Source organism: Oncorhynchus kisutch, linkage group LG13 (genome assembly GCF_002021735.2).
Source record: "Oncorhynchus kisutch isolate 150728-3 linkage group LG13, Okis_V2, whole genome shotgun sequence".
NCBI lineage: Eukaryota > Metazoa > Chordata > Actinopteri > Salmoniformes > Salmonidae > Oncorhynchus > Oncorhynchus kisutch.
In genome coordinates, this window is record NC_034186.2 from 59,142,524 (window position 1) to 59,169,829 (window position 27,306).

General features: G+C 42.5%; 2 protein-coding genes across 2 annotated transcripts in view; both read left to right on the forward strand.

The window, feature by feature from the left end:
• LOC109902073 (zinc finger protein 385D) overlaps positions 1-21,817 on the forward strand; it is a 41,012-nt gene extending 19,195 nt beyond the window's left edge. Inside the window, exons 3-8 of the mRNA XM_020498138.2 lie at positions 3,917-4,024; positions 7,946-8,114; positions 15,722-16,072; positions 16,339-16,520; positions 17,749-17,850; positions 18,581-21,817. Coding sequence (XP_020353727.1) covers positions 3,917-4,024; positions 7,946-8,114; positions 15,722-16,072; positions 16,339-16,520; positions 17,749-17,850; positions 18,581-18,826 — 1,158 coding nt within the window. The 3' untranslated portion in view covers positions 18,827-21,817. The remainder of the gene's footprint in view (positions 1-3,916; positions 4,025-7,945; positions 8,115-15,721; positions 16,073-16,338; positions 16,521-17,748; positions 17,851-18,580) is intronic.
• A 3,484-nt stretch (positions 21,818-25,301) lies between these two features.
• Positions 25,302-27,259, forward strand: LOC109901737 (protein phosphatase 2C-like domain-containing protein 1). The gene is made up of 3 exons (XM_020497707.1): positions 25,302-25,312; positions 25,485-26,308; positions 26,448-27,259. Exons 1-3 carry the CDS (start codon positions 25,302-25,304, stop codon positions 27,257-27,259), a joined length of 1,647 nt encoding a protein of 548 aa, XP_020353296.1.
• The last annotated feature ends 47 nt before the right edge of the window (positions 27,260-27,306 follow it).

Sequence of the window (27,306 nt, forward strand, 5' to 3'; positions counted from 1 at the left end):
CTTCTCTTCTCTCTCATTCTCCCACTCTCTCCTCCTGTTGCAAACAAATCCATATCACACCAAACATATTCACTTCTCACAGTATATGATTACGAAAAAAAAACTCTAAGTTTAACAGTTGTACTAAGACGGGGGGAAATGGATTGATCTTTCTCTATCTCAGTCTTTCAGCATCTTCAGGGGATACATCCACTAGTAGTGCACTCAGTTCACAGCAGACACTGCTCTTCACCCCTCAGACATCATTGCTTCCTCTCTTCCCCTCTCAACGTCCTCTCATGTGAGGGTCTGCATTTTTATTAACACCTGGGAAGCTTGTTGTTTCTCATTATAAGTTATGAGCGTCCCCCGCATTTGACTTGCAAATGTTTTGGTGTGGCAACAATCTATAGCGGCATGTCTGCTGATAACTAACTGACTGGCCTAGGCAGCGAGGTAATTGGGAAACGCATAGGAGGGAGGATTAATTTTGACAGGTCATTCATCCCACTTTAGTTAATGGTAAGCGTGCGTGGCGGCCGTGAATGGAACATTCAGACCACACGGTGGGGGCTAGCTCAGTGTGTTGACCAGTCATTCATTCATTCATTCATTCTCTCTCTCTCTCTCTCTCTCTCTCTCTCTCTCTCTCTCTCTATCTCTGTGTGTAACTGGGCAGCATTTGAGCTGCTGGCCACAATCTTTTACTAAATGTATAAGAACACAAAATACTATAATTTTTATTATAATTGTGACACTTTGCAAAAAGGCTGATCTATGGATTCATTTGACCTCATGTTTTATGCAGTGATGTGTGGGCCTTGTATGGGCATATAGAAAATATCATGTTGGTAAATTAACAAATATAGTGCTCAGTGTTGTGTTTGTCCAGTTTATCACAGTTAGGAAGTGAAAGTCACCCACCCACACACAGCCACCGCGTCTCATCACTGTCTAGTCTTGTTGCATTATCTTCTGCTCTGAGTGAACCGGTCTCACGTCCGACGTGCTGAACTGTATGACAGACAGGCTGCTGTCGGCTCTCAGATAGTATCCATTAAACAGCCTGGTTATTCCTCTATCGTCAGGGGTGATGGTCCCCCGACATCTCCCCAACACATCAGCATGAATCACAGAGGACACGTGAATGAAAGGAGACACTCGCTCGGACGGAGAGACTAAAATAGGGAAAACTACACGTACGTGGGCTTTGATAGGAGGCATGTGACTTAGCATAAAGATGTGTGTGTGGATGGGGAGATATCTCAATTGAAGCCAGCTCCCAGCAGGAGGTTCTCTGTGGAGTATGTGGCGCAGTGGGTGGCTGATGAGAGAGTATGGTGGAGGAATAATGTGCTGCTAGGAATGCAGCTGTGCTGGCTAAGGCCCTGTTCACACTCAAGTGTGAGCTGATTTACAACACATTTGTTTAAACGGTTGTGATACAACAGAGATAAACGGTTGTGATACAACCAAAATAATTACTCAAGCGCTGTGGAGAAACCGTTAAAAAATATTGCAGACAAACTCTATCAGGTTGTATCACCATCGTGTCAAATACGTTGTACATCAGTTGTACAACCGGAGTGTGTACGGGGCCTTAGACCGCAGCTGAGTGGTGGAGGACTGTGTAATGGACAGATTTTATACAGTAGATCGAGAAGAGAGTTCTGTGAACGTTATGTGATGAGGCTATGTGAACATTTACTGAATATACACCGAAACACACCAAGGTTACTTGTGTGAGGTACTTCCCTAGTAACCTTGGTGTATTGTGTATTATTCTAAGTCTACATAGCCTAATATTAATTTGACACTGATTGTGATGGCATTTCTGACACTCAAGCCCAGTGCGTGTTTTAAGTCGAAGGTCATCCTTTTTCCGTGGCACAGATGTTTCTCACACTCGATACGTTTCCAGTCCTCCATATTAGCCTATTTCCCAGCAGGCTGTAGCTAATGTATCTGTACTGAAGCTTTCCCTGCCAGGGACCTGTGCCAAGTTTATGTGTCATCTTCTCTCCGAAACTTGGGTGAGATTTACAATGGAAGAATGTTGCATAACACACCTGTTTCTTCAATTCACCCACAGTTTGGACTCACCCACAGTTGCTCTACTCACAAACTTGTGCAAACATTTTATGATTGCGTTAATCCAATTATGTTCTTGTAGAAAGTTCCCTTTTAATAGTTTAGTTATAGCCCTATAGATCTAGATCTATATACAGGTGGGATACTTAGCAATAAACCGATGCGTGCGTAACTGTGGAGCACAACAGGCAGGGTTGGCTTAAAATCAAAGGATTGTTGACAACACCAAAACTATATTTCCTCTCCATATCTTTATTGAAAACATATTGTCACTTAATGTTACTCGTTGTACACTCAAATACATCGTTACAGTAGTTGGTTAGCTAGCAAGCAAATTTTTGCAGCTTCTTGTCATTGTTGTTAGCTATCTGACAGTCCAGAATCAAAACAACACACAGACATCTGCTGTGGACCCGCGTGCATCGTTTTTGTGACATTGTCAGCTAACCCGTCTATGTACACTATCGTTCAAAAGTTTGGGGTCACTTAGAAATGTCCTTGTTTTTGAAAGAAAAGCACATTTTTTGTTCATTTAAATAACATCAAATTGATCAGAAATACAGTGTAGACAATGTTGTAAATGACCATTGTAGCTGGAAACGGCTGATTTTGAATGGAATATCTACATAGGCGTACAGAGGCCCATTATCAGCAACCATCACTCTTGTGCTCCAATGGCACGTTGTGTTAGCTAATCCAAGTTTATAATTTTAAAAGGCTAATTGATCATTAGAAAACCCTTTTGCAATTATGTTGAACACAGCTAAAAACCGTTGTGCTGATTAAAGAAGCAATAAAACTGGCCTTCTTTAGACTAGTTGAGTATCTAGAGCATCAGCATTTGTGGGTTCAATTACAGGCTCAAAATGTCCAGAAACAAAGAACTTTCTTCTGAAACTCGTCAGTCTATTCTTGTTCTGAGAAATGAAGGCTATTCCATGTGAGAAATTGCCAAGAAACTGAAGATCTGGTACAATCCTGTGTACTACTCCCTTCACTGAACAGTGCAAACTGGCCCTAACCAGAATAGAAAGAGGAGTGGGAGGCCCCGGTGCACAACTGAGCAAGAGGACAAGTACATTAGAGCGTCTAGTTTGAGAAACAGACGCCTCACAAGTCCTCAACTGGCAGCTTCATCAAATAGTACCTGCAAAACACCAGTCTCAACGTCAACAGTGAAGAGGTGACTCCGGGATGCTGGCCTTCTAGGCAGGGTTCCTCCGGCCAGTGTCTGTGTTTTTTTGCCCATCTTAATCTTTTCTTTTTATTGGCCAGTCTGAGATATGGCTTTTTCTCTTCAACTCTGCCTAGACGGCCAGAATCCCAGAATCACTGTTGACATTGAGACTAGTGTCTCAACGTCTAACCCCCGAAGAAGCTCTAAAGCAGGGCTCATCAACTATATTCAGCCGCAGGCCAATCTTTTCTTGAGCGGATGGTAAGGGGGGCGGGAATATAATTACAAATAATTTGTAGACAGCAAATTGGCCTCAAGAAGCCCAAACAGATATAATTTTTTACTAAAACATAATCATTTTAAACATTGCTTTGTATGCGATCACATATATCTCTCCTGTGCGTGGGAATACTTTGGAACAGATTTCCAAAATTAAAATCACTTGGAGCTGATGATTTGCTGGTGTTTTTACAGTCTTTTGTGTTCAGCAGTAGAAAAAAAGAAAAAATCCATAAAAAAAAGAGAATCACCTGCCTGAGTTAGGGAACCCTGCTCTAAAGAAAATAATGTTCTCTTTCCACCACACCAAAGGATGTAAGGTGGTTGATTTAGAGGTCCGCTCTAACACTGTATCTCACTTAGATTCTATACTCTCCTCTCTCCCCCCAGATGGACCCAGTTCAGAAAGCTGTTATGCATCACACGTTCGGAGTTCATCCCTTGACGAAGAGAAGACACGTCTCGTGCAGCGTGTGCCAACTGAGATTCAACTCACAGGTGAGGAAGCTTCAGGAAGATCACACGGGTCCAAATGCCCTCGATGAACCTGTGTTGTGTTGAGTCGTATTAGACTGAATAACAAAGCACGACGGTCCACTCCTACTTGTTCAACCCATATTTACAGGATCCCAGAAGATGTTGATGAGGTCATACTTCCAACAAAGTCTTGCTTGAAACATAAGACATAACGGGCTCATGGATCTTCAAAAGTATATGTCATTTGTTATTAAAGGGGACACATTACATCCTTATATAAGATGTCAGTTGTGAAATAGCATACGATGTTGCTTGTCTCATATGTGGATGTGTCCTGAATAATATATCCAGCACAACATGCTGTCTTTGCAATCTAGGACAACTTTCTTGTAAAGACTTTAAAGTTGGAGTAAGCAACTGTTATCTTGCAATACATGACAGCAGTTGTTTTTAATAATAAACAAAGTAGTTCTGATATAACCCTCATTACTAAAATGCATGGAATCTGACTGTTCAATTTCCTTGTTCTTACCATCAAATCACATTTTCCTACAATTGAAAACACATTTTTGAGCCAGGGGTAGTTAATTCAGTAGCATTACAAAATGGCATCGTCATACTTCCTCCAATAAGGAAGCTAGCTATCTATTCAGGGCCCCAATGTGCTAGTGATTTCTCAATGCGGCGGTTAATATTTCTTCAACATTGAGGTCTAGCTCAGGATAATCATCATCCATCCCAGCCATCAATCACAACTCCTGAGCAAACAGATAAAGATGATGTTTACCTATCAATTCTCTGTGGTGCCGAGATAGGGAGAAGAAATTTCAGTTTGATGTCACTTGGACATCAAAAATACTTGATCATCTTTGCAGATTGACTATATAGGAGTTTAAATTGGGTGGAGAAACCTGGTGGACTTGGAGGTTGTTCGGGTGGTGGATGGTGCGTGTAGCTTAACTTACTTTAGTGAAGAACAGAATACCTGGACTTTTGAGTGGTGAAAAACAACTAAAATACATACAATATGATTAAATAAAGGGGTCAAATAAGCAAAAATAAACCACAGTCCATCATTACTTTAAGACATGAAGGATAGTCAATCCTGAAAATTTCAAGAACTTTAAACGTTTCTTGAAGTGCAGTCGCAAAAACCATCAAGCGCTATGGTGAAACTAGCTCTCATGAGGACCGCCACAGGAAAGGAAGACCCAGAGTTACTTCTGCTGCAGATGATAAGTTCAATAGTTATCAGCCTCAGAAATTGCAGCCCAAATAAATGGTTCACAGAGTTCAAGTAACAGACACATCTCTAGCTGGGGTGGCAGGGTAGCCTGGTGGTTAGAGTGTTGGACTAGTAACTGAAAGGTTGCAAGTTCAAATCCCCAAGCTGACAAGGTACAAATCTGTCATTCTGCCCCTGAACAGGCAGTTAACCAACTGTCATTGAAAATAAGAGTTTATTCTTAACTGACTTGCCAAGTTAAATAAAGGTAAAATAAATAAAAACTGTTCAGAGGAAACTGTGTGCTTCATGGTCAAATTGCTGCAAAGAAATCACTACTAAAGGACACCAATAAGAAGAAGAGACTTGCTTGGGCCAAGAAACACAAGTAATGGACATTTGACTGTTCCTTTGGTCTGATGAGTCCAAATTTCAGATTTTTGGTTCCAGTTTTGATGTCTTTACTATTATTCTACAATGTAGAAAATAGTAAAAACAAAGCAAAACCTTTGAATGAGTAAATGTGTCCAAACGTATGTCTGGTACTGTATATATAGAAATAATTCCAATGCAAGTCATTGGAGAGTGAGGCCTGCTACAGCATTCTCCCTCTTTCTCTCCCTCTCTCACAAGCACACATAACTCTGTTATGCCTTTGTTTGGACTTCTTTGTCCAGATTGGAATCTTTTTCCTTACACATGGTTTTATTGATCTAATTACAGACAGCAAGATATTTCCATACAGCCACCCATATACAGTAACATAGTGACTATAAAAATTTCAAATTTTGTATATTTTAAGCATGATTTAAAGAATGCACAGAACATTAAATACCACGTGGGAAGGAATTTTAATTTTCTGTGTGTTGATTGACTGACTAAATGGCTATTTGCCAGTCTTTTTCCATAAGATGTCTTTCTCACTTATAGACCATCCAAAAACGAATTACCTCCTTCCCCACCTTAATCAGGTCTGTGTCAAACCGCAAGTATCATTAAGGCAATTTTTCCACATCATTGCTCTAATGAAAGATGAATTATGGTCTTGATTACACTAAACACTCATCCATATCACTTGTGTCTTCTGGCAAAAATCTACTGATGGCTTGGATACCTGGAGTATGATATAAGGAAGCAATATATTGGAGTAAAGATAACATAGACATGAACCAGATTTCCATCCGACCTTTTTATGCGTGTAAAGAACATGTCGAATTAAAAATGTCATGACAGGCCTGATGGAAACAGCACATTTTGTCTTTAAACTTTCCAAATGTCAAACTTAGAAAATACGCTCGACAAAGTGGGATCTTTTTTGTTTCTGTAAAATATATAATGCGGTGGAAATGCATTTATGTGCACATATTGATAGAATAACTATCATATCGAAGTCAATTTTAAGTCACGCGATGATATTGCGTGTCTTTCCACTACGACTCGTTACAGCAGGCTGTATATTAGGCTACAGATTAAATAAGTGATGATGAACTTTACAGGGTGGTAAAAGTGCAAGTTGATGAGCTTGATGCTCCTTTCCAATAAATATCTAGCGTCTTATTCTGATGGCATGATAACCGATCCTTGGCTGCCGTTTGAAATACAAAAATAATCTTGCTCTCATCGTGTAGGTAGCCTACCCGCACCGCACGTGCCAAGACCAAAGATTCGCTATAATTATACATTTATTCTGACAAAACGATCACTAGAGTTGAAAATGCGATGGAAATCCATTTAATTTATATTTTACTGCAATAGTATAACAAAATATGTTATATGTATATGTATACGTCATCATGCACAGATCTTTGGTGGGAAAATATCTTAATTCAGATTTTAGAATATTCGCATGAAAATCTGTTGCCAATTGGATGGAAAACTAGCTAGTGCCATGCTTGGCTTTTTTTTGGTTCCTTGCAGCAGAGGATTAGTATTTTATGCATTTTCCAATGCCAATAATTGTCTATGACCTCCACAGACTAAATCAATTTAGGTTGAGTGCAGAGAAAAGGAGTTTTATCTGGAAATTTCCATTTTGTTGATTTGCTCTAATTGGCATGGAGAAAGTTCATTTTCTCCTAAAAATTGCAAACAGCAAGTAAGAATTCTTTGTCTCAATGGTTTTGATTGAAACTTCCCTCGTAGCCCATACAGACGCTAACAATGCCTTACTGGGGATGTGGTTGGCACAAAAGGCAATACCATTTTTCCTAATACCTTCCTTTCCCGCCAAGGGCAAAGTCAGCCAGGAAGTATGTGGAGGTAAACAAGGAGGACTGAAAGTTTTTGCATGTGATCCAGTCCACGAGTCCGGGTAAATCCGTTGTGAAGGTGAATCTTGGACAAATCGTGTCTGGACTAAATTCAAACAGCTACATAAATATTACATCAGACTATCACAGATTCACCCATCACATGGCCGTGATACTATACTGAGATGTGAGATAAAGAAAAAAAATCACATAACAGGCAAAGGAGCATGGATAACATTGTAAATATAATTGGACTAAACTCTGCAGCGCATGGTCTTTGTTATTGTCATGGATGTTCTTTTGATGCTGAACCCCTTTAAAGTTTGTGTTTAATCAGCACTATAAAAGGCAATGCTTTGTGATGCCTGCTCACTGTGTTGTATATTTCATGGGTCACTGATTTGAGTTTGTTTTTGCTCATAATTTGGCCTGGTTTAAATTGAGCCTGCTTATTTGTTCTTCTCACAGAGCCAAGCTGTAGCCCACTACAAAGGAACAAAACATGCCAAGAAGCTGAAATCTCTGGAAGCTACCAAATGTAAGCTCAAAGGTACAGTGGTCACCAAGGAAACCACCAACCAGGAAGTCCCTAAGAGCATCAACCCTCCAGCAATGTGCTACAGCACTGGCAGGAAAGGTTGGTAATTTCCCTTTACTTTCCTTCCGTATCTGCTGTTTTTACCAAAACCCATCCACTCTCTCTGTGTGTCACTCTTCTTTGTCACATCCATCCAACAAATTTCAAAAGGTGCCGAGTCTCCCGAAATACCTGACCAGGACCCTTTGGTGTAAAGGTTGCAAAAGAAAACTGTGGGAGAACAGAAACGGTGTGCTGATAGTTCTCTTTCTCCACATCCATTTGTTTTCACCTGGATAACATTACTGTAAATGTTGTATACAGTGGGGAGAACAAGTATTTGATACACTGCCGATTTTGCAGGTTTTCCTACTTACAAAGCATGTAGAGGTCTGTCATTTTTATCATAGGTACACTTCAACTGTGAGAGACGGAATCTAAAACAAAAATCCAGAAAAACACTTTGTATGATTTTTCAGTAATTAATTTGCATTTTATTGCATGGCATAAGTATTTGATATATCAGAAAAGCAGAACTTAATATTTGGTACAGAAACCTTTGTTTGCAATTACAGAGATCATACGTTTCCTGTAGTTCTTGACCAGGTTTGCACACACTGCAGCAGGGATTTTGGCCCACTCCTCCATACAGACCTTCTCCAGATCCTTCAGGTTTCGGGGCTGTCGCTGGGCAATACGGACTTTCAGCTCCCTCCAAAGATTTTCTATTGGGTTCAGGTCTGGAGACTGGCTAGGCCACTCCAGGACCTTGAGATGCTTCTTACGGAGCCACTCCTTAGTTTTCCTGGCTGTGTGTTTCGGGTCGTTGTCATGCTGGAAGACCCAGCCACGACCCATCTTCAATGCTCTTACTGAGGGAAGGAGGTTGTTGGCTAAGATATTGCGATACAGGCACCATCCATCCTCCCCTCAATACGGTGCAGTCGTCCTGTCCCCTTTGCAGAAAAGCATCCCCAAAGAATGATGTTTCCACCTCCATGCTTCATGTTCTTGGGGTTGTACTCATCCTTCTTCTTCCTTCAAACACGGCGAGTGGAGTTTAGACCAAAGAGCTCTATTTTTGTCTCATCAGACCAGATGACCTTCTCCCATTCCTCCTCTGGATCATCCAGATGGTCATTGGCAAACTTCAGACGGGCCTGGACATGCGCTGGCTTTAGCAGGAGGACCTTGCTTGCGCTGCAGGATTTTGATCCATGACGGCGTAGTGTGTTACTAATGGTTTTCTTTGAGACTGTGGTCCCAGCTCTCTGTTAGGTCATTGCCCAGATCCTGCCATGTAGTTCTGGGCTGATCCCTCACCTGCCTCATGATCATTGATGCCCCACGAGGTGAGATCTTGCATGGAGCCCCAGACCGAGGGTGATTGACCGTCATCTTTAACTTCTTCCTTTTTCTGATAATTGCACCAACAGTTGTTGCCTTCTCACCAAGCTGCTTGCCTATTGTCCTGTAGCCCATCCCAGCCTTGTGCAGGTCTACAATTCTATCCCTGATGTCCTTACACTGCTCTCTGGTCTTGGCCATTGTGGAGTGGTTGGAGTCTGTTTGATTGAGTGTGTGGACAGGTGTCTTTTATACAGGTAACGAGTTCAAACAGGTGCAGTTAATACAGGTAATGAGTGGAGAACAGGGGGGCTTCTTAAAGAAAAACTAACAGGTCTGTGAGAGCCGGAATTCTTACTGTTTGGTAGGTGATCAAATACTTATGTCATGCAATAAAATGCAAATTAATTACTTAAAAATCATACAATGTGATTTTCTGGATTTTTGTTTTAGATTCCGTCTCTCACAGTTGAACTGTACCTATGATAAAAATTACAGACCTCTACATGCTTTGTAAGTAGGAAACCCTGCAAAATCGGCAGTGTATCAAATACTTGTTCTCCCCACTGTATCTGATCATGGTGTCAAACTAGAGGAAGTTGGGAGCAGGAGGAAGTAGATACAGGAGACATCGTGATGATGTACATTTACTACAGGAGACAGGCACCAGGACCAGATAAGCTTGACTCTCCTTTATCTTTCTAAAATGTAGTCAGTGGAGGCCCGGAGGCTGACCTCTGTCAATTCCATTAGTCTTACCGCTAAACCCATAGGACCTGGAGAACCAGAGTGCTCTCTGGGCTACCTCTGTCCACTACTAAAGTCTTCCTGTATCCATCTTTAATTGCCTCATAAAATGGCACCAATGAAACCTTGGACCATGGCTTTCCAGGATTAGGTCTGAGTGCCTCAGTCTAGGGCCTACAATCCAATGTTCCATGAGTAAGCGATTTTAAACCAGGAGCACATTTCTGGAGCACATACAAGCATCCATAATTGAGCTCAGGTTCTGCGATTCCTGTTCTCACTCTGAAGGCACTGCATTGTGAACCATCTGGTCCCACATGCTCACACCTGCAGAATAGGATCATTCACAATTTACAGAGAGAGTATCAACATATTTCAAAAGTCATAAGTTATTTATTCCAATGGGATAATGTTTTGTCCCCAAATTCTAGTCACTTTACCCCTACCTACACATACAAATTACCTTGACTAACCTGTAACCCTGCACATTGACTCGGTACCGGTACCCCCTGTATATAGCCTTGTTATTGTTATTTTATTGTGTTACTTCTTATTAAATATTTTCTTAACTCTTTCTTGAACGCATTGTTGGTTAATGCTCGTAAGTAAGTATTTCAAGGTCTACACCTGTTGTATTCGGCGCATATGACAAATAAAGTTTGATTTGAGTTGTGAAGGTAGAGTATACCAGGTAACTTTTTAATATAACTTTTGCTCCACAAATGGGGGATTTCGTCAATGTATGTTTTGGTCCTCCTCATGTTAGTTGAATTGAAACCCCCTCTAACGAGAGCTGATATCACACTTCAGTCTGGTACAAATCTAATGAATTCCAAAACAAGCTTTCGTTTATTCATCCGGTATGTCTTTGAGTATTTATGCATAATGTTAGAGAAATGCAGTCCAGAGCTTACTCGTAGGTGTGTCTCAAGAACAAGCCCACGTCTCACTATGTGGAAAATATTGTTTGCAAAATAATGTTTAAAAATAAGACCCTGAAAGCCCTCAAAGACAAACCATTAAACACTGTATCGGGAAAAGGAACAAATAGCCATAAATCATTTTCATCACTGACCTCCCAAAACACAACAAGCAGTTTTCTCCTCCACCTCACTATCGTGTCTACAAAGCGTGGGAGCGTCAGTTTGTCAAAAGTGGTGTTGGGTAATGAATATTAATGGGCTCAGATGTCAGGGAAATTAATTGGCGAGGCGGGTAAACGCCACATTATCTTTGGGGCTGAAGTATTTAGTGGTATATCAGTGCCCATGAGCTCCTCTAATGAAAAGCGGAGGTCAGGGAAGAGAAATGGCTACTGAGAGCAGATATGAGGAATGGGGAGAAGAACTGCAGTCTCTTTTGATAGTGGGCACTCAGTGTTGATGCAAAACCTCTGCCAAATAGCCATTATAACACACATTCTGTGTACATGTGAGTTCATGTATTTTCTGTATGCATTTTGAGGATGTGTGCGTGCATGTGTGTTTTAAACTTGTGAACTTGTGTGTGGCTTCGAATGGACAGCCGGCCACAGTGAGATTGCATGGATTAGCCAATGCTTGTCAAGCTGTGTGCCTGTGTGTGTGTGCGTGTGTGCGCATGCACGTGGCTAAGAAAGAGAACAGTTGCCCATAACGCAGTCGCCATCTCTCAGTTCCAGTCCAGTGCCTGAGGAAATGTACCCTGATATTAGCTATTAAAGAGCAGATTGTCAGGGGAGCTATGCCTCATGCACTGACAGCAGCTGCACAATAGAACAGGCATGGGGCATGGGGGCGTGCTTAGGCTTGTTCAGCCATCAGTTAACCACTAAAGCTCCCCATGCACGTCTCCTAACCAACAAGGAATTCAAAGATCCAAATCTGTATGCACTGGGTTGGAAAAAGCCCTTAAACACAGACATGCATCACAAAGTGGCAAAGCTGATGACTCTGTGCATTAAACCCGCTTTTCACTTGCGTGGAACTAGGATTTCCTGTAAATGCCCTCATTTGTGAGAAGTTCTGAGGAGGTTTGAAGCTGTAGAAACTTTCCAAAAGGATTTTGTCTGGAGAATGAATTCCAATGAGGAAGGAGGGGCTGAATGAGTCAACGTAAGTTCTATGACCCCTGCTGTGAAATATCTCAAAGATAACTTTGCTCTGTTATCCAAATTATAATCACGAGCATTATAAATACACTTCTGTATCAAAGCTACTTTATCAAGATCCTAATCACAGTAGATTCAAAACTGCCTATGTAGTTGGCCTGAAATTCTAAATGAAGAAAGGAAGGAATGCCTCACAACTGCAGGGCCTTGAGGGGTTTCTGTCCTTTAAGTCATGGTGGCATATAATGGGGCCCAATCATTTTAATTAAAGAGCTTAATCCAGCAACATTGAGAAAGGTAATCAGATCTCAGGGGGAGCTCTGTGATTGCCTGGAAGCCTAACGAGAGTGGAAGGATTTGAGAAGAGCATTTCTGCTCTATCGCCAAAGGAAATCTCCTGGGAAAACTGAGAGCTATAGAGGTATAGAAACAGGCAATGTGGGCCTCCCGAATGGCGCACCGGTCTAAGGCACTTGGCTCATCGCTCCCTAGCGACTCCTTGTGGTGGGGCCGAGTGCCTGCAGGCTGATGCCGGTCACCAGTTGAGCGGTGTTTCCTCCGACACATTGGTGCGGCTGGCTTCCGGGTTAAGCTGGCGGGTGTTAATAAATCCTCTCTGGTACTCTCTGGTACACCTCGACAACAGCCAGTGAAATTGCAGGGCGCCAAATTCAAAACAACAGAAGTCCCATAATTAAAATTCCTCAAACATACAAGTATTATACACCATTTTAAAGATAAACTTCTTGTAAATCCAACCACAGTTTCCGATTTCAAAAAGGCTTTACTGAGAAAGCACACCATGCGATTATGTTAGGTCAGCGCCTAGCCACAGAAAACCATACAGACATTTTCCAACCAAGGAGAGGTGTCACAAAAGTCAGAAATAGTGTTAAAATTAATCACTTACCTTTGATGATCTTCATCTGATGGCACTCCCAGGTATCCATGTTAGACAACAAATGTTTGTTTTGTTCGATGAAGTTCATCTTTATGTCCAAATACCTCCTTTTTGTTTGCGTGTTTAGTCCAGTAATCCTATCGCACAAGGCGAGGGTACTAAGTCCAGAAAAGTTCCATTACAGTTTGTAGAAACATGTCAAACGATGTATAGAATCAATCTTTAGGATGTTTTTATCAGAAATCTTCAATAATATTCCACCTGGACAATTCCTTTGTCATTAGAAATGAAAGGGAATGGAGCTCGTGCTCACGGCCGCGCACGTGACTAAACTAAAGGCTTTCAGCCTGACCACTGCTCGCTCCCCTTTCACAATAGAAGCCTGAAACAACATTCTAAAGACTGTTGACATCTAGTGGAAGCCTTAGGAAGTGCAATCTGACCCCATAGACACAGTATATTGGATTGGCAATCACTTGAAAAACTACAAACCTCAGATTTCCCACTTCCTGGTTGAATTTTTCTCAGGTTTTCGCCTGCCATATGAGTTCTGTTATACTCACAGACATCATTCAAACAGTTTTAGAAACTTCAGAGTATTTTCTATCCAAATCTACTAATAATATGCATATCCTAGCCTCTGGGCCTGAGTAGCAGGCAGTTTACTCTGGGCATGCTTTTAATCCGGACGTGAAAATACTGCCCCCTACACCAAATAAGTTTTAACTCTACCTTCGCCTGACTCTACCGTCGCCTCTCCCAAGCCCATTGGGGAGTTGCAGCGATGGGACAAGAACAAAATTGGGGAGAAAAGGGGGGTAAAAAAGAAACAGATGACAAAAAGGACAGGAAGCTCTCCAAGAGGGTCATGATAGCTGTCTCTTTTCCCCAATCAAATTCCCTCTTTCTTTGTGGCATCCTCTCTCTCTCTCTCTCCCTCTCTCCCTCTCTCTCTCTCTCTCTCTCTCTCTCTCTCTCTCTCTCTCTCGCTCTCTCTCTCTCTCTCTCTCTCTCTCTCTCTCTCTCTCTCTCTCTCTCTCGCTCTCTCTCTCTCTCTCTCTAATTGTGTCCCTCTCTTTTGATTTTATTTCTTCTCTTCCCCCTTTCCTTCTGGGGCCCCTGCACTTCCTCATCTTTCTTTCACTTACTGTATTTTTCATTCCCTCTTTCTCTCTCACTGTTACATTCCTCTCCCTGCTCTCCTTCCCTCTCCAATCTCTCTTTCTTGTTCCATCTCCTTACTCCTTTCCTTATTTACTCTATTACCCCTTGTGTCCCCTTTTCTCTCTCTCTCTCTCTCTCCCTCACTACCCCCCCCCCCTCTCTTAGCCCATAACTGTCAGTCCCCACCCGCTGCCTCTCTAGATTGATCACAGTCATTACCTTCATTAATGAGAGGTGATTGAGTTCTTAACAGAGCCAGTTAGGTCACAGCGAGTGGGGATATGGATTACTGGAGCCTTCCCAGAGTAGAGGGCGTTTTAGGCCAGCCAAAGTACACTATAATCACCTGCTCGCAAAAGGCAAATGGCTCTTTAATGGCATTATGGAAGATGAGTGCACTGCAATGCAAGAACAGACACATGTATGTGCCTACATTGCCTTTTGAACAGGTTGCCCTTGATTGAAATAGAGGTGGGTCACTGAAATGGGATTTCCTGTTTAAAAGATGAAGCAATGAAGAGACACATCCATGCTTGTGTGTGAACAGTACACAACCACACACATACTGTATATACTCACCACACAGTGTACATGGAGAGAGTACATACTCAAAAGCACATATAGAGTCACGCACATATAGAGACACGCATGTGCGCATGCAAGCACAATACATGTATGGTGACAGACAAACAAAAACCCATTTAACCCTGCTTTTCAAGGACAAATCAAATCATTATCTTGTGCTGAAAACCTGCCCACAGAAGGAGGTCGGTTGACAGCTCTTGGTCTCTAGTGACTTGGCTTTGATTGAGGGATTGGCATAGTGTGACTGCGGGGTGTTTTGATACCTGGCACTCAAAAGAAGGCTGGGAGTAGCTGGATAATAATTGCAGGGGGGTAATGGGGCACTGTTAATGTTTTCCTCTTACCATAAATAGTATTCATCAGAGACAAGGTGAGGCCCACCATCAATTGCCACCCAATTAAGGATTCACTCAAATGCTAATTATGGTGGCTTTATGCGATATAACAGAAATATCAAGTATCAAAGGTGTCAACTAGAGTTAATGGTGTATACTGTAATTTGGATATTGTAGAGTATTATAAATTAAATTAATTCACTATTGATTCGCTCTCTTGGCTGGCGATCTTCACTCTGTGTCATTGCAGTAGAGAGAACTGAGAGGAATTGACATCGATCAGGGGATGCTGCCAAGACTAACATTTTACTTTGGTAAATGAGGAGCCAGTTCACAGTATTTTTTATACCGACTTGTGTTGTTTCTCTCATCAGATCTTATTGATCCATAGATGACTTTGATCTCCATACATGAGACAATTCTTTTTGGTGCAGTAGTCGTCTTGTAACAGGTTATTTCAGCAGGGAAGGTCAATTAACATATCTATCGCCCTCTGCAGATGGCTTTCCAGGTGCATCGCCACTCCCACTATCTCCTGTGCTCACACTGGCTCCAACCCTGGGATCCCTGACATCAACCCTGGCACCCATGACATCAATGTTACCACCCCTGGCACCTACGCTGGCATCGAGTCCCAATTCATCCACAGGGACAGAGACTACCTCAGCTACAGGATGGGATGACAGGGCCTCGCCCAAATCCAGCTCACCTTTAGAACCAGACATGGAGGTGGAGCAAGAGGCTGAGACAGACCCGGAGACAGAGGAAGAGAAAGCCAGGCGTCTGCTCTACTGCTCGCTCTGCAAGATGGCCGTCAACTCGGCATCCCAACTGGAGGCTCATAACAGCGGTGAGAGGACCTGCCCTCCTCTCAGTCCCTCCTGTCCCTAGGGGCTCAATCACTAACCCTGAATAGTAGCTCTTAAATAGAGTTCACTCTTCTGTCAATGTGAAGAACACAGCCAATCATGTCCATCATTTGATTGGTAGGGTCTATTCATTGGCAAATAATGTCAGTGCCTCTCAATGCTGTTTACATAATAGTGGCAAATGATTGTGGATGCAAATGCCTTATAGACCTTATTGTGACTCACTTTTTCCTATTTTATCATCCAGGTACGAAGCACAAGACCATGCTAGAGGCCAGGAGTGGTGTGGGCTCCATCAAGTCCTTCCCCCGGCCAGGGGTCAAGAGTAAGCTAGCTCCGCCCACCAAGGCAGCCACGGGCCTGCAGAACAAAACATTTCACTGTGAGATCTGCGATGTGCACGTCAACTCCGAGACACAGCTAAAACAGGTGGGATACACCAGGGTGTTACATGAACATTAGCCATTGTATATTATCACAGTTCCATGAGTGAAAATTATGAATTTGTTTAAATGGAAATTGTTTGAATTCACTATATTTAAATGTCATGTTCTTATCAGTGGTATAACTGTATCTGTCTCTCTTGGGTTCGTTGAAGTAGTGTCTAATTAGAAATTATTACTAAGCCTACGTAATATAACCTTGAAATGACAGAGAACAGTTTTCAGGCATTGATTACACTAAATGAATAGAAACAAATGAGTAGGTAGGCTTTCAAAACTGGATGAATGGAACATGTCTTAAAATTGAATTGGCAAGTTTTTTTGTATATATATTTGGACTTTTAGAGTGCTGCATTGATCATGCAATTTTGACATGATATAAAACAATTTTCTTGTTTTAATTTGTACCTCTACGGCTGACAACCCTTACGAATCAATTAGTGGTGTTCTGTACTCCTTGGTCTTTTTGAGGCCTCTTAACTCTTAAGGATGCTCCCTTTTTTTCAATTTCTGCCTAAAATGACATACCCAAATCTAACTGCCTGTAGCTCAGGACCTGAAGCAAGAATATGCATATTCTTGATAACATTTGAAAGGAAACACTTTGCAGTTTGTGGAAATGTTAAATGAATGTTGGAGAATATAACACATTAGATCTGGTAAAATATAATACAAAGAAAATAATGCGTATTTGTATAGTTTTTTTTGTACTGTCATCTTTGAAATGCAAGAGAAAGGCCATAAATGTATTATTCCAGCCCAGGCACAATTTTGATTTTGGCCACTAGATGGCAGCAGTGTCTATGCAACGTTTTAGACTGATCCAATGAACCATTGCATTTCTGTTCAAAATGTTGTATAAAGACTGCCCAAACATGCCTAATTGGTTTATTAATACATTTTCAAGTTCATAACTGTGCAATCTCCTTAAACAATAGCATGGTATTATTTCACTGTAATAGCTACTGTAAATTGGACAGTGCAGTTAGATTAACAAGAATTTAAGCTTTCTGCAAATATCAGATAGATCTATGTCCTGGGAAACGTTCTTGTTTCTTACAATCTCATGCTAATCACATTAGCCTACATTAGCTCAACCGTCCCGCGGGGGACCCACCGGTCCTGTAGAGGTTTAAGTAAATCTAGGACCAATCACTTGTGGTCTCACTCTTTCTTACTCTATAACCTTACTGTCCTCTCCATCTCTCCTCCAGCACATCAGCAGCAGACGTCACAAAGACCGAGCGGCGGGCAAACCGGCTAAACCCAAATACAGTCCCTACAGTAAACCCCCAAAAGTCCAGGCCACACAACCAGTAAGTCCATCCTTGTCTCAATACTGACAAAATACAGAATCATAGGAATCACCTAAACAATCAGAAAGTCTCCACAAATCTATGTCACCAAGATGTGAGAGACACGATTGAGGGTATCTCTTTCTTGTTTTGTAATCTAAAACGGTGTTCTTCATTATTCGTTTATTTAATAACCCCTGGATATGAAGTTGATACGGTTTGTGACTTTACAGGCCTAGTAAAAATGAAGGTCTGAGACCGACATGCTAAAGGTGGAATGTATTGGGGATTCATCTGGGGCAAAAAAAAATGAAAGTCGAGTTTCCATCACGGGTCTCATAAAGTGGCAGACAGAGATAACTTGCGACCAGGCCCAGGGGTTGACAATCTGTGGGAAATGACACATCTAAATCCCATCATCAACTGTATTAACCCAGAGGAGACACTTATATATGGAAAGAGCAAAGATTCCTCCCAGTAGGTTAGAATACATGAGTCAGTTGATTGACAGCACATAACAATTTCCATCTTGGTGTTCAGAGGAAGCTCCATTTCCCTATGACTAATACAGAAGACGATTTCAAAGGGCTCCATTGACCTTCAAACCCATACTCTCAGACACTGATTGAGTTTTTTGTTCTGTCTTTCTCTCTCCTTGTCTCTCTTTCGCTCTGTCTCTCTCACTCTCTCTCTCTCTGTCTCTCTCTCTCTCTCTCTCTCTCTCTCTCTCTCTCTCAATCTCACTGTCCAGGTGAAGCTGACAGTGGGGAAGGAGTTGTGCCAACCTCAGATCACCCAGATAATGCCCGCTCACCTGGCAGCATTGGCATCAGCAGCAGCAGCCATGGGCTCGGCCTTCCCCGGCCTCCGCTCCAACCACGCTCCCTCCCATGGCCCCACACTTTTTCAGACACAGACCCTCCCTGCTGCCCTGCTCCGCCCCGCCCCCGGGCCTGTCAGGACCTCCCATACACAGTTACTGTTTGCCCCCTACTGACTCACAACCCCACCCTATAGACTCTATGGACTTCCCATGACGGCCGTGCCACGGAAGTTGTTATGAACCAGAGTCCTCTTCCCTCTGCTTATCCCTTTATACATTTGGACCATAGGCCACCTTCACCAGAATATGGGGATAATAGGCACACAGGTATTGTTTAACCCATACTGCCAGATAAACCCTACTGGGCTGGCCAGACCTCCCGTTATGGATTTCCCAAGGAACCCATCAATGGCCTAGAATTGATCAGTGTCCCCCTTCCCTCTGCTGTTCCCCCTACATTCAGAGAAGAACCACACCGGAACGAATAATGGCTAAAATAAACAGATGGGCGCAGTGTGTTAGCGATCACCTGCTGGGTATGAACGATCCAACATGTAGAATCATGGGGAAATAACCTCAAATAATAGCCGATATTCTGGTCAGTGGCGATAGGACGGCCACCCATGGCTTTTAACCAACCGTTTGTCGTCCTGGTGTGTTTCCTCTGAAGACTACGATCTTCACCAAAACATATGGACTCCAGACAACCTGAAGCATTACATCTGGACTACTGCCCACTCTATTCCATTTGGATTACTACTGCTCTACAGTATTAACCCTGCATTTCCCCTTCCACTTGACTACAGGCCAGTCTCTTCATTACTGGAGAACCACCCTGTCGAATCTACTCTACTACTTCATCTTCAGAGAGTCATTGACTCATCACAATTCCCTCCTATAGTAGCTAGTACTTAGTCGTACCCACACAGACACCCCTTCTAGTATTACAGGGCTACTTAGCCCCAAACGTTCCTGTGCCATTCTCTTGCCCTTGAATCATACCCAAGAACAGGACTTGGAGTTATATTGTACTGCAATAATGTATAAGACAAACCAGTGAACTATGCAGTGTCATTTCTGTCTAATGCGAGGCACAGTTTGAGCTATAAATGTGTTCTAGGGATATCATATTTGCAGAGATAGTGTCGCACTAAGATCATTGCTTCAGTGGAGGTAGTTATCACTCACGGCTGATACGGATCTCCTCTTTTGCTGTATGCACTTTAAGTCCCCCCTCTGTTGACGTCGGCAGTGCATTAGCTGGCTAGAGTATGTGTTGTAGTTCCTCTTGCATTACGTGTATGTGTCTGTTGGTGTGTAAGTGTTTGTTTCTTTGTGTGTGTGCGTATGTGTGTGGGTGTATATGGGTGTTTGTGTGTGACCTTGCCCTCCACCTTAAAGCCATCCCAGCTGACACCCAATAACCATTCTGAATGACCACGTCACGGTTTAAAGGGACCACTAATGCTTGTGTATAATATCTGTTAATGTGTAAAAGATTAACAATTTCAAATAAAAGAGTCTTACTTTGTTAACTTTGTTGATGCTAGAATTCACCAATGGGACTGTACCGTTGCACATGCATGTAGAAAAATGTACGCACTACATTAAGTCACTCTGGATAAGAGCCTCTGCTAAATGACTAAAACGTCAAATGCCGCCTGATGACCAGAGAGCAAGAGAGCAAGACATTAATTGTGTGACAAATGGGTATTGAGGTTCCTTGGTAACACAGGGTGAAATTTATTTATCACCTGTTTATTAGGACTCCTGAGAAAACCACAGATTGGATTGATGAATTGCATCCTATTCGATGCCAACCAAACTTTTGATATCTTTTCCTTTGGCCACAGAAAACATTCATTTTATGATTGTGAAGAATTGATCTGGTGGGCTGTGGATGTGTAACAACAGGCGTGTTTATATGCAGTAGCACACACTGCTGAACTAACAGCTGGTTGTTTTCTGTCATCTTTTTTTTTTTAAAGACAGAAGTTCATTGCGCTATTGCTTCTATTGAGTAGGTCTTCCCTTTCTATCTATGTAGGCTGTAGAAAACGGTGTCGTGCTGGAGGGCTAATGTACAGGCAGGAGGATGTGTAGTAACACAGTAGGAACAGGCTCTGAAGTCGGATACCCTTGGGACACAAGGGCAGATTCCGACAGCGTGTCTGTCCACGTTCACCTCGGATTCCACAGTATGATAAGTGCCTCAATTAACATTCCACGTCCATTAGAACTTCATATTTCTTCCAGCCGTTTTTATACCGTTTTGAAACCTGGTGCTGTTAGGCAGGGTAGCCTAGTGGTTAGAGCATTTGACTAGTAACCGGAAGGTTGCAAGTTCAAACCCCTGAGCTGACAAGGTTGTTCTGCCCCTGAACAGGCAGCTAACCCACTGTTCCTAGGCCGTCATTGAAAATAAGAATTTGTTCTTAACTGACTTGCCCAGTTAAATAAAGATAAAATAAATCTTTGACTGAACACCTGCATCACATGCCAGTTGGTTTTTACAGTCTCATGTTTCAGCAGACTGCTTTCATGCCTTTCATGGTTGAAGTTAGGATAGGGATTTGATTAGAAGTCCCAGTCAAATATTTTTGTGAGAAGGTAGAATTATTAGAGTGCACAAAACAACAAATGAAATCCAAATGAAATCCTAATCCAAACATAGGTCACAACACAGAGTTTTTGAGGTTTGGTTTCGAAATGTGTCTAAAATGTGCTGTTTGCCTTTTCTTTTTCTCAGTCTTAAAGAGCTATACAGTACCTTTGACCTTGGCAATAAAGTTAGCCTTAATGAGAGCAAAGCCCAAAAGCTTCGGCTTGTTTAGGAGTCTATGGTTACCATGCAGTTCAGATCGACCATGACACAACAACATTACAAACATGTTTCCCCAAATGTATTGGAATGAGTTTGTTTGAATGGAACTGAGATCCAAACATAAGTTAAGGAAAGCATTTACATGCAAACAAATAGCCCAACTAAGTTTTCTGCTCTCCACATTGTACAATATAGCTATTGTTGACATCTTCCATTGGCTCCAAATCCACCTTCATTCCGAGGCTTTGTCATGTCCAATATCAACATGCGGAATCACTGAGTCAGGGGGAGAAGAAATTGGCACAAATAGTATACAAATAAATAAATAATACTAGCCTTGATTACTAATGTTGTCATGGATTCATTGCATGCATACAGAAACCCTTACTCAGCTCAGATTACTACTGGCTGACCCCTCATACTAAATTAGTATATTCAGTTATATGACCCGCCCTTGCCTTGCTCTCCTTGGCCACATCAATTATTGAGCCATTAATTATTGGCTCAAACAGATGTCACTCAAGTGAGACGGAGACTGTGACCCTAATGAATAACCTGCCGCCATAAACACACAGAGAGCGTGTTGGACCAGTCTGAACGGATCTGAGAGGTGCTATTTATTACAAGGAGAAAGAACTAGTAAAAGGGAATGGTTCCATGTCAGTGATTGGCCAATATATCAGCCAGTATGATGTTAGAAATGCTTATACTGCTCCATGTCTCTTCTAGGAACCAAATAAACATTCAAATAGAACATATTCATATATATCTGAGGCAATATGGGAGGAGTAGCCTACCTATAAAAGGGCACTATGTGTGCAGCAACTACTCAGCTAGCGCACAACATTCTGAGAACCATATGTTTCTTAGAGTTTGTTGTGAGCGTGGTTGTCTTATGATTATTTTGCATACAACATTCTAGGAAAGGTGCAGGATATCCAGCTAGAGCGAAACATTCTGAGAACCATATGTTTCTTAGGGGTGAATTTCAGTACTTCAGCATAACATTTCCTAAAGGTTTCCTCATTGTTCTATTTAAAATAATGTTCTCAAATTGTTCCCGAGAACGTTAAGAAACAACGTTCTTCTGTGGGAATTTCAGTACTTCAGCATAACGTTTTCTGCAGGTTTCCTCATGGTTCTATTTAAAGTCGTGTTCTCAGAGCATTAAGAGAACTTTCCATAAAAACCACAAGAAAACACAAGTAACGTTCAAAGAACATAATAAGAATATACACTCCGTTCTCTGGGTCAACAAAACTCTCTCCATCCTCTGTCTTGTTAAGTGTGCCCAGATGTGTTGGCCGCACCCACTAATTGGCCACACCTGATCTTAATGAGTGAGTGTTTTCTTTGAAATGGGGTTTGTTTGAATAGACAAATATGTAAAACTTTGTATGAGTAAACAGGATTTAAAGATTTTTTAACCAGTAAGTTGACTGAGAACACATTCTCATGTAGAGTAACGACCTGGGGAGTAGTTACAGCGGAGGGATGAATGAGCCAATTGGAAGCTGGGGATAATTACATGTCTATGATTTGGAATTTAGGCAGGATACTGGGATTAACACCCCTACTCTTATGATAAGTGAAATGTGAGCTTTGGTGACCACGTCGTCCCATCCGAAAGACGGCACTGGGTGAGCAGGGCAACCCTCAATCACTGCACCTGGGATATTTGCTTTTTTTCAGACCAGAGGAAAGAGTGCCTTCTACTGGCCCTCCAACACCACTTCCAGCAGCATCTGGTCTCCAATCTAGGGACCGACCATGATCAACCCTGCTTAGTTTCAGAGGCAAGCCAGCAGTGGGATGCAGGGTGGTATGCTGCCCACTTCTGTTCTCAGAATGTTTAAAAAATGTTCAGTTTTACCAGGAAACTTACAGCTTAATTCCCAGAACCAATGGGAAACCAAAAATGTACATTCCCACAACTTCCAAAGAACCTCCAAAGAACCAAATGTCAAAATAACCATGCTGGGTATGATCTAGAAGGCAAGGTTATACACTTTATAGAGTGCTTAAGAAAATGAAAGTGCCCCTGGGCTGAGTGTAAGGTTGTGTAAGGTCTGCGGAAAGGTTGTATAATTGTGCGTGCGTGTGTTCAGTGTTCTCTATCAATGTCAAGTGCCTATCAATATTTAGTTGACAGGAAATATTCAAGCTATGATGGAGATAATGTAAACTGTTTACCAATGATACATTTTGGTTAGTCATTTTTTGGAACAACTTACTGTAGATGACATATCCCTGCAGGCAACTGCCTGGTTCTGATAGTTGGGAATTTGTGTCATAGTTTCAGTGTCGCTGTCTCCTTCTCATCACCTGATATAGAAATATAGCAGTAATGTATGCAGTCCAGGAGAGTTATCATGGTAATAGAACTGTCACGGAAGTGACATCTCAGGGTTACGGTGATGACATCTAGGATAGGCGATGCAGGACGACAGCTAAGGAGATCACGCCAGATAGCAGCTGTGACTTTCAGGAAGTGTCACCTTGTGTTTCATGTCAACTGCAGGTTTTATTTGTTATCATTTTTAATTTAACCTTTATTTAAGAAGGAAGTGAACACATTCATGCATCCCACTGCTTCCCTAATGATCTATTAACCATGTGTCATGCAGTAATGTCTGCACATTACAGCAGTATGTTATAACAACATTTTCACCAATATTCTGTAAGGTACACTATATATACAAAAGTTAGTGGATTTGGCTATTTCAGCCATTATTGTGAAGTGGAAACGTCTAGGAGCAACAACGGCTCAGCCGTGAAGTGGTTGGCCACACAAGCTCACAGAACGGGACCGCCAAGTACTGAAGCACGTAGCGCGTAAAAATCGCCCATCCTCGGTTGCAACACCCACTACCAACTACCAAACTGCCTCTGGAAGCAACGTCAGCACAATAACTGTTCGTCGGGAGCTTCATGAAATGGGTTTCTACGGCTGAGCAGCCCCACAAAAGCCTAAGATCCCCATGTGCAATGCCAAGCGTCGGCTGGAATGGTGTAAAGTTCACCGCCATTGGACTCTGGAGCAGCTGAAACACATTCTCTGGAGTGATGAATCACGCTTCCTCATCTGGCAGTCCAAAGGACGAATCTGGGTTTGGCGGATCCCAGGAGAACACTACCTGCCCCAATGCATAGTGTCAACTGTAAAGTTTGGTGGAGGAGGAATAATGGTCTGGGAATTTTCATTCCAGTGAAGGAAAATCTTAACATTAGATCATACAATGATATTCTAGACGATTCTGTGTCCATATACTTTTGGTTATGTAGTGTGTTTGAGGTGCCTTTAATGATGGTATGGATGTAAAATTCTCATTCTAATTGTTTAAGGATTATTTCATTAAACTCCAAGTATGAAATTATAGATTTTGTCAACATTTCAAGAGTAGCCTATAAGGTAGGCTGGCTCAAACTGACTCTTATGCCATGGTCCCCTTTGAGATGGTGTACTACTGCTGCCATCTGTTGGATAAAAGAGGGGCATACAGGTGCACAAAGCCAGCTCTTTAATTTAAGTACTTTAAGTAAATTCACAAGCCTGTACTCTTTTTGTTGTTTTGTTGTTGTCCCCTTCCACTCAACACTATTAATCAGACTACTACTCTAAATGTCCATAATGACCAAAAGCCTACCAAACATCTTTCTCCATTTGATTCCGGAAAAAAAATATATATATATTTGGAAGGCTCTCGCATAAGCTGCACAATGTTGTCATAGTGCCTTTAGTTGCCAAGGAAACTGTTTCTGTGGAAAGGCCAGTAAACAGCTGAACTCAATCTAAAGTACTGCCATTACTTGAGGCGAGCATAAATGGACTCATGGTACACCCCTTCACATTATGTCTGGAAATATTCACTAGGCTAGTTTGAGAAATAAGTCATTATTTGTTACTAATATAATGGAACTTGTGAAATGGAAAATGAAAGGGCGACACATTTCAGTCCTGATTTGTTTGTGTTTGTATTCCCATTCTTTGAATAATTCTCACTCCAGTATTCCCATAGAGGGGATCCCTGGGGAATCCTTTGACTCCAGTCCTGACACAGGAAGCCCTTACCCTTCCCAACACCATGCCCTCCACCACAGTGGGAGCAATATCCATGGCAACCCATCTTCCAATTTGGAGAAAGGTAAGAGCCCCTTCAGCGTCAGGGTGCAGTGTGTGGACTTTGTCCAACTTCAGCGCATGGCAGAATACAGCATTACCACGCACAAAGGGAGCAACCCGTTCATCCGTGCTGTGGCAGTGTGTGAGGAGAAAAACTCCACATGGAAAAAGAACATGGAGGATGTGACCATTTTTCATGAGGGGTATGGAGGCAAAGAGGGGACCAGCTTTTTCGGGGTCTTTGACGGGTTTCACGGACAGATTTCTGCAGTTACAGCATCTAGGGAGATGCCTGTTTTAGTCCTGGAGCAACTCTCCAAACAGGACTCCTTGCTCTCCTTGGAGAAGGACCAGGTGAAGCTACTGTCACGCTTTGAAGCCCTGTTCCAGAAAGACTACAACAGACCTTACCCAGGCCAGGCCCAGAACATTGGACTAGGCCTAGGCCCCGAGCAGCTGGAGAATCTGACCAATATGGAACAGGTGAACCTAGCCTTCACCACAGCCTTCTGGAAGATGGACCGGGTCCTGGGGCTTGGCAAGAACGAGACCTCCAAGATCCGCTGGAGTGGCTGCACAGCGCTCCTCTGCCTGATCGACAGTGGGCTGCCCTCCTCAGACGGGAAGGAGCAGGGAACAGGACAGGAGAGTAATACACCAACCCCCCCACAGGAGTTACAGGGTGGAAGAATTCTCATTGCTAACTGTGGTCAGTATTTTACTAGCATACTGATAATACACAGAAAAAAATTATACAGAATAAGTCTTATTCATTGAATACTATCAATTTCCAAATCTCTTGTTGATTCACTTTTCTCCCAAATCTCTTGTTGATTCCCATTTCACAGGTAATGTCCATGCGGTGCTGTACAAACAAGGCAGGGGCTTTCGTCTGACCAAAGACCACAGCACGTCCAACCCTAAAGAGCGCAAACGCATCCTCCAGTCCGGAGGGGCAATCAGCGTCAACAAACAGCACGGTCTGGTGGAGGGGCTGACCGAGGCCACCCGAGGGCTTGGTCATTATGGTGATCGCAAGCTGAAAAAGTCAGTCATCCCTGTGCCTTACTCTGTGTCGCTGCCCACGGACCCATCCTTCCAGATGCTGGTCCTAGCGTCCAGTGGCCTCTGGGAAGTCTTGGATGAGCATGCAGTGGCTGAGAGAGCTCTGACTGTCATTGAGTTGACTCAACAGAAATTAATAGTGAAGAACCTGTGCCTCATGCAAACTGTTGAGGATTCGTCCGTTTCAGATTCTCAAGGTTGCATACAGTCAAGACCAGGGTCATCTATTTTTGATAGTGAAGAACCTTCCAGTGTCAAGGATGAGGACAACCCACCAGAGTTGGACATGCCAGAACCTCTGGGGGTACAAGCTAGAGATATTCAGAATGCAGAGGAAACAGAGAGACATCAATCCCTAGTCCTGCAGCAGGAGAGTGAGGTCAATGTGAAGGGAACTATGGCTGACAGTCTGAAGAATCTCACCTTGGACTACGAGCGCCTTGCAGCTGACATTTGTAGAGAGCTAGTGGACACAGCATTGGTCTCAGGTTCAAGGGAAAACATTTCAGTCATGGTCATACTTCTTCATGGGTTGGATGTGCTCAGAGAAAACACTCTCAAAGGAGAGTTGACAAAGCAAACAAATACCATGTAATTATAACTTCAGGACAATTGTTCAAGTTTTGCCAAGAATGAACAGCT